The sequence below is a fragment of the Notolepis coatsorum genome (genome assembly GCF_963971535.1).
Source record: "Notolepis coatsorum genome assembly, chromosome: 16".
NCBI classification, from domain to species: Eukaryota; Metazoa; Chordata; class Actinopteri; order Aulopiformes; family Paralepididae; genus Notolepis; species Notolepis coatsorum.
In genome coordinates, this window is record NC_140180.1 from 80,823,676 (window position 1) to 80,831,175 (window position 7,500).

At 44.7% G+C, this 7,500-nt stretch overlaps 1 protein-coding gene across 1 annotated transcript in view; it reads left to right on the plus strand.

The window, feature by feature from the left end:
• LOC311243029 (teneurin-2-like) overlaps window positions 1–7,500 on the plus strand; it is a gene marked incomplete at both ends in the record, with an annotated part of 205,542 nt that overhangs the window by 5,108 nt on the left and 192,934 nt on the right. The window contains 1 exon segment of the mRNA XM_084332100.1: window positions 1,085–1,366. Within this exon segment, the coding sequence (XP_084188226.1) occupies window positions 1,085–1,366 (282 nt within the window).

Consider the following 7,500-nt stretch of genomic DNA (forward strand, 5'->3'; position numbering starts at 1 on the left):
AGGTGTATGCCCTTGCACAAAATTAAATAATGTTACAGTATTAATATAGCCATCAATATCGTATGCCAAATTATTAGGGTCTATTACAAAAAAAACTTAAAAATAAGTCTGCACCTCTGGAGTCCGAATGCAGTCAATGCTCGAGTCCAAGTCCGAGTCATCAGTGCTCAAGTCCAAGGCGAGTCATGAGTCCTGAAAATCAGTACAGGACTCGGACTTGAGTACTACAACACTGGTGACAGTCCTCATATCCCTCCTAGTTACACGTACACACAGTCCTCATTTCATATCCCTCCTAGTTACACATACACACAGTCCTCATATCATATCCCTCATAGTTACACATACACAGTCCTCATATCATATCCTTCCTAGTTAAACATACACAGTCCTCATATCATATCCTTCATAGTTAAACATACACACAGTCATCATATCATATCCCTCATAGTTAAACATACACACAGTCATCATAGCATATCCCTCATAGTTAAACATACACACAGTCCTCATATCATATCCCTCATAGTTAAACATACACAGTCCTCATATCCCTCATACACAGTCATCATATCCCTCCTAGTTACACACAGTCCTCATATCCCTCCTAGTTACACACAGTCCTCATATCCCTCCTAGTTACACATACACACAGTCATCATATCCCTCCTAGTTACACACAGTCCTCATATCATATCCCTCATAGTTACACATACACACAGTCCTCATATCATATCCCTGATAGTTACACATACACACAGTCTGCCACACATGCATTTCATCAGAGTGGTCAGAACACAGCCACCCTTCAATCACCAACTCACAGCTGGAATACACCCTCATGTATACCAGTGGCGGGGATCGAACCGGTGACCTTTCGGATTACTGTGCCTAGAGAGAATGTGCTTACAGTCTTCTCTGACCTACCTGTGACGACACCCTCCTCTCTCTCTCTCTCTCTCTCTCTCTCTCTCTCTCTCTCTCTCTCTCTCTCTCTCTCTCTCTCTCTCTCTCTCTCTCTCTCTCTCTCTCTCTCTCTCTCTCTCTCTCTCTCTCTCTCTCTCTCTCTCTCTCTCTCTCCCAGCGGGCAGCTTCACTCTGGCCGAGCTCGGGGTGTGCGAGCCGCCCCACCCGGTGGCCGTGCCATACTGCCCCGACATGGGCCTCCTCCAGAGGGGTTACTCCCTCAGCGCCGGCTCGGACGCAGACTCGGACCACGAGGGGCCCCTGTCCCCGGAGAGGGCCATCCAGCTGTGGGCCGGCCGGGGTCCCGTCAAGTCACGACGCAGCTCGGGGGTGTCCAGCCGAGAGAACTCCGCCCTCACCCTCACAGACTCGGAGAACGACAAGTCGGACGACGAGTCAGGTAGGACAGAGGGAGAGTGAGAGAGAAGGAGAGGGGGGGGGGACAGAGGGAGAGTGAGAGAGAAGGAGAGGGGGGGGGGGGACAGAGGGAGAGTGAGAGAGAAGGAGAGGGGGGGACAGAGGGAGAGTGAGAGAGAAGGAGAGGGGGGGACAGAGGGAGAGTGAGAGAGAAGGAGAGGGGGGGGGGGACAGAGGGAGAGTGAGAGAGAAGGAGAGGGGGGGGACAGAGCGAGGGGCGGTGGGAGGAGGTGGACTGAGGGAGGCAAGGAGGGAGGGAATTAGGGGGGCGAGCGAGAGAGTGGCTAGGTGAATGAGTGACCAGAGGTGGGGAGAATGACGTGAGTGAGTGAGTGAACGAGTGAGTGAGTGTTACAGCCAGTGTGGCTTGGGAGCCTATGAGAGTAGTATATCTTATACCACGACGGTGGTATAACTCTATAAACTCTCTCCGTCGTAACTCCACCACAGCCATTACTATATGAGTTGGACTTATTGATTGTCTCCGTTTTCTGAACAGTAGGTCGAACCCCTCTGAGAGTCGTCGCTATTCTCATCAATAGCACTGAGCCGAGCCCTCCAACTCATCCGCCCAGATCCCCTTGACCATCTGTCAGCCTTCAATGAAATCATTTTGGATATTTAGCACGCAGCCTTTGAGCCGAGCCTGGGGTTTTCACTGTTGTGATGCAACGCGGAGATATAGATATAGAAACATATGCTAATCTGTTACTTTCAAGTGTGAAACAAAGTGTTTTCCTCTTTGTTTTCCCGCGAAGCTCGCTGTGAGCGTGAGGCGTCCCCGTGGGTGCTCGCCTTCTTTCGGCAACGTTGTTTATCGCCGGCTTCCCGTTTCCTTGTTAATCCTAGCGCCGTCGTAAACCTATACGTGCAAGCTCCTCTGAAAGGTGTCAATGGAGGTTAATGAAAAGTGGATGCGAGGAAAAGCAACAGTCTAATTAATTGAATCCTCGGCAGCTGTGTGTATCGGCCGCGCATCAGCCTTCCGTCGACTAATCAAACTACTCGACACCTATTGAAACACGCAGAGGAACACCTTCCTGGAGACGTGCCTCTCATCCCACCACCCCGGTAATTGCATTGTGGTTAATTACTAAGCTAATCTCCCGGCCGCAGATATCAGCCCAAGATGGCGTCTCTGTCTCCGTGGCCGGGGAGGATGGTGCCGGTGTTTCAGAAGAGGAGAGGAGAGAGAGGAGAGGAGAGGAGAGGAGAGGAGAGGAGAGGAGAGGAGAGGAGGAGAGGAGAGGAGGAGGAGAGGAGAGGAGAGGAGAGGAGAGGATAGTAGAGGAGAGGAGAGGAAGAGGAAGAGGAGAAGGAGAGGATAAGGAGAGGAGAGGAGAGGAGAGGAGAGGAGAGGAGAGGAGAGGAGAGGAGAGGAGAGGAGAGGAGAGGAGAGGAGAGGAGAGGAGAGGAGGAGAGGGGAGGAGATGAGAAGAGGATGGCGCCAGCGTTGCCAGACCTGGTAAAATAAGCCTCCTAATCCTGGCACTTGATGGTGATGATTGTTCACCGGCTGTGTGTGAGTCCCGAGTACTTTTTGTGTCTATCTTATTTGTGATCATCCGATAGGTGCAATTACGGCACTAAGCCTATTGATGCCTATTGAATAATTTAACCACATTATTCACAGAAGCAGACAACATGCTGAATGGCATGTTGCGAGCTAACAAAGTATTTATACAAGAGAGTAGACAAAACTAAGTGGATCATTGATGTACATAATACTGATTATATAGATATGATGTACAGAGATATCTTGATGACCTATCAATAGTTATTGTGTATTATGCATCTGGGTGATCATATTGGCATATCGTGATTTTATGATGCACAATATTTGAGTGTCAAATGAAAACGTTACCAACCAGTCCAAGATGATGACGAAGTATTATATTTATATTATATATACTTTTACATTTACATTTAGTCATTTAGCTGACGCTTTTATCCAAAGTGACTTACAAGTTATGTACGACAAGACAGCAAGAAGGGTACAACTCTATCAGCTGAGTAACAATGTTTATCAAAGTGTTGCGTGTTACAGTGTACAGTAGGTTAGTTTATTAGGACAAGTGCATGACAGTAAGGTTAGTCAGGGTTATATATATATATTTTTTTTTTTTTTTTTTTTTTTATCATTTCAGATAATGGTTGAAGAAGTGAGTCTTTAGTCGACGGCGAAAGATTGGACGGGATTCGGCTGTCCTAACTGGGATGGGTAGTTCATTCCACTATTGTGGGGCAAGGACTGAGAATAGGCGGCTTCTCTTTGATGACCCTCCGGGAGCTCGGATAGGAGTAGGTCTGAGGCGGCCAGAAGATGCAGAGCGTAGGGGTCTTGAGGGTGTGTAGTTAGAGACCATTGACCGGAGGTAGGCGGGAGCGGTTCCCTTTGCTGCACGGTATGCTAGGTCAAGGGCCTTGAAGCGGATACGTGCAGCAATGGGGAGCCAGTGCAGGTCCCTAAGAAGTGGGGTGACATGGGCCGACTTCGGTAGGTTTGAGATCAGGCGGGCCGCTGCGTTTTGAATGAGTTGAAGAGGCTTGGTGGCAGTGGCCAGAAGGCCAGCAAGCAGTGCGTTGCAGTAGTCGAGGCAGGAGATGACTGTTGATTGGACGAGTAGTTGGGTGGCTTCTTTTGTCAGGAAGGGGCGTATCCTTCTGACGTTGCTCAGGAGGAATCTGCAAGTTCTGGTTGTCGCTGCGATGTGAGCAGAGAAGTTCAACTGGTCGTCGAGGACAACACCAAGGTTCTTGGCGATCGGGGACGCGGTCACAGATGTGACCCAGCCTTCGGTGCAAAAAGCGATTAAAAAAGGAACGATGACGAAATCAGACGCTTGACTTGAGGGGTTTGACGGCGGACCGGTGTGGAGGGGCTCGGAGGTCCCCGGCAGCTCACACCGGATCAGAGAGGCTGGCTGTCCGTCTGCAACACTACTATCACCGACATCTAAGAAGGGAGATCCCCCCTTGAATGGCCCTTCTAAGGTTTCTCTCCTCCACACTGCCTGTGTTGCATTTTTTCCCTATTGTTAGGTTTTAGTACGTTTTTCCTTACCTTCGCGTGGGGTATGTCTGGGAGTGCTTGCATTCTATTATTTATTTGCATTTATTTAAAATGTGTTGGACCTTATGGTGTTCTTGTTTTATTCTTGACTTATTGTGATGTTTCTTCTTGACTTGTTTAAAGAAGACGTGTCCGGCCCATGGGGACATTAACGTGTGTTGTTGGGCCTTACAAATACATTTGATTAGATTTGATTTGATTTAGTTACTGCCAAAAGTAATGGTGTTACTGTAACGCCTTACAAAGTCCCAACACTGCTTATGGCTATAACATAATGTACAATATGTACCTTTTTTCTGTGGTTTATAACAGTGGCGTCGTTAGCCCTGGGCTTCCGGGGCTTTAGCCCCGGATGTTTTTCTCCTAGCCCCGGACATAAAAAAAAAAAAAAAAAATTGTTTACATTTTTTTTTTTTTTTTTTTTTTTAACTTTTTTTTTTTTTTTTTATGTCAGCATCCCCATTGTCTGTGCTGAATGTTTGTTAGTGTTTGGTATTTTTTGTTGGTTTTTAGTACTTTTAAAAAATTTTAGTTAGTAGTTTTCATTTGATCCTATAATTCTTTCATTCACCGATTTGTGGACTTTTTTTTTAGTGTCCTGAAAGGCGCCTTATAAATCAAATGCATTATTATTATTATTATTATTATCATCCAGGAGGGAAAAGACACTTTGGATAGTAGGGACTGCATCTCTGCCTGTCCTGACCATGGGAAACACTTTGCAACTGTGATCTCCTCTGGCAATAGTTGGATATTGTAATGTGTGGCGAGGGGTTGCAGCAATTCCACTGAGAGAAACTGGTCTGAGGCTGGATAACATGCCTGTATGCCTCTCATAAGTTGTTATCCAACTCATGAGAACCTGCTCTCAAGCTCTTGCAGCATTCTGTCGACGACTGGATAGAACAGTCTCTGTCTCAGCTGATCTCCTGAGCTGAGGTCTGAGCTTGTGCCACAACTGACTCAACTACATACTCGTCCATCCTTTTTTGCTTCCTCCTTTGGCTGGTAGTATGTTCCTCAATCCAAAGGCCATTACATATGGCCTTTGTCCTGTCATACATGTCCACTGCCATCTCTGAGGTGCGATAACCTTTGAGTGTGTCCTGCACTGTGCTTTTAAATAGTACAGATATTGAAGATGTGCACTTTAACGCAGCAGCACCTGGAGCCATCCATACCCATGTCCAGTGTCCTATAATAAGCTTTAATCGAACCTCGGATAGTCCGGTTGGTTTGGGGTGGTGTGAAAGCTCATTCACTCTTGCAAGTGAACCCTGCTGCGGTTCATTTGAGATGTGAATGCAAAGCGGACCAAAGGCAGGAAAAGACCCAAAAATCGAATCTTTTTTTATGAGAAGACTGAAACATGTGTATATAATGAAACACACATTGTTTTTTTTCGATTGCCTAAGCATGATTTTGAAAACGGGGCCCGGTGTTTCAAAACACACAATTAGCACAACCACACACACAATTATCAGAACACCTCAGATCCTTTGCTAAATTAAACACTTGTCAAAACCATACACTAATTTTGTTACCATATGAAACACACGTTACATAATGACTTAATTCTGTTTGAACCAGTTACACACACTGCTGTGCTTAACCTAAAACACATTTAGCAATTCTACTTCTCAGTGATTAGAGTACTGTAAGTGAAGTATGCAGATAATGTGCAAATATACAATACATTCACCAAACACTACACAAGACCAATGCTGTAGACTGATGAAAATATAATTTATTTATCTACATATACCCAAATCAATGATGCAGACTGATGAAAAAAATAACATTTTCTCTCCATATACCCAAATCAATGATGCAGAATGATGAAAATATAAATGTTCTCTCCATATAACCAAATCAGTCAACATTTCAACATGGAGAATCACAACAATACATGTCCCAGTTTTCATGCTACTATGTGCATAACACTGTAAGCTCAGCAAATATCAGACAAACATAAAATACTGTATCCAGTACAGGTTAAAATTACAGTAACACATTTTTTTTTGAAAAAATTTAAACAGAAAATACTAGACATTATCTCTTTGCCTAGCTGGATCTGGCAAGATATTTTTGGTTGTGATTCTCCATGTTGACATGTTGACTGATTGGGAAAATGGGAGAAAATGTATATTTTCATCAGTCTGCATCATTGGTTGTCTTGTGTAGTGTTTGGTGAATGTATTGTATATTTCACGTTCTCTGTGTACAGTACTTCACTCTCCTTCCATTTTGGTTGAAGACAGGTGAACTCACCTGCTGCATTTTTAGTGCTTAAACCTGATTGTGTATCTACAATTAAGCAATGGTGTGTTTGTGCATCTGATGGCTGTGTTTAACCAATTGGCTCATACATTCTGTGTCTAATGTAATGCAAGTGTGTTTAGTGTTTGCAAATCAGTGTGTGTATTGTTTTGCAAAAAGTGAGGCTGACATTGTAGGGGTGCAAATCTGGGCCTATATTTGCTCCTTGAGTGTAAGGTTTTGATAATTGTGTAATACTTTTGATTTGAGTGTTTATGCAATTGAAGAAAACTGTTTATTTATTTTGTACATAGGCTGTGCATATGTTTGTTTGTTTGTTTATTTGCTTATGTGTATGATTCTTAACTGTGTTTTTATTTTGTTATTGGTGTATATGTGTATGTATACTCCTGTTGGGGCTTCTTGGACCAGATCAATGTTTTATCTGGCTAAATAAATAAATAAATTTATGGGGACTGCCCAGATCCCTCTCATGGACCTGGACCTCACTTTGAGAACCTCTAATGATTCTAGTTATTCAGTATTCATCTCTAATTACTCTAAATTGCGTATTTCTGTGGTTAAAAAAAAGAAAAAAAAAGGGGGGGGGGGGGGGTGACCCCCCCCCCTCCACCCCCCTGGGCTGAAGCCCCCAATGTTTTCTAACCCTAAAAACGCCCCTGGTTTATAACTACTTTATTGACATGTTTTAAGCAAGATCGGGCTGCCTCTGTCAGTATGGCAGTATGACACGCTTCTCTGCATGTCTTCATGATCTCCTCTCT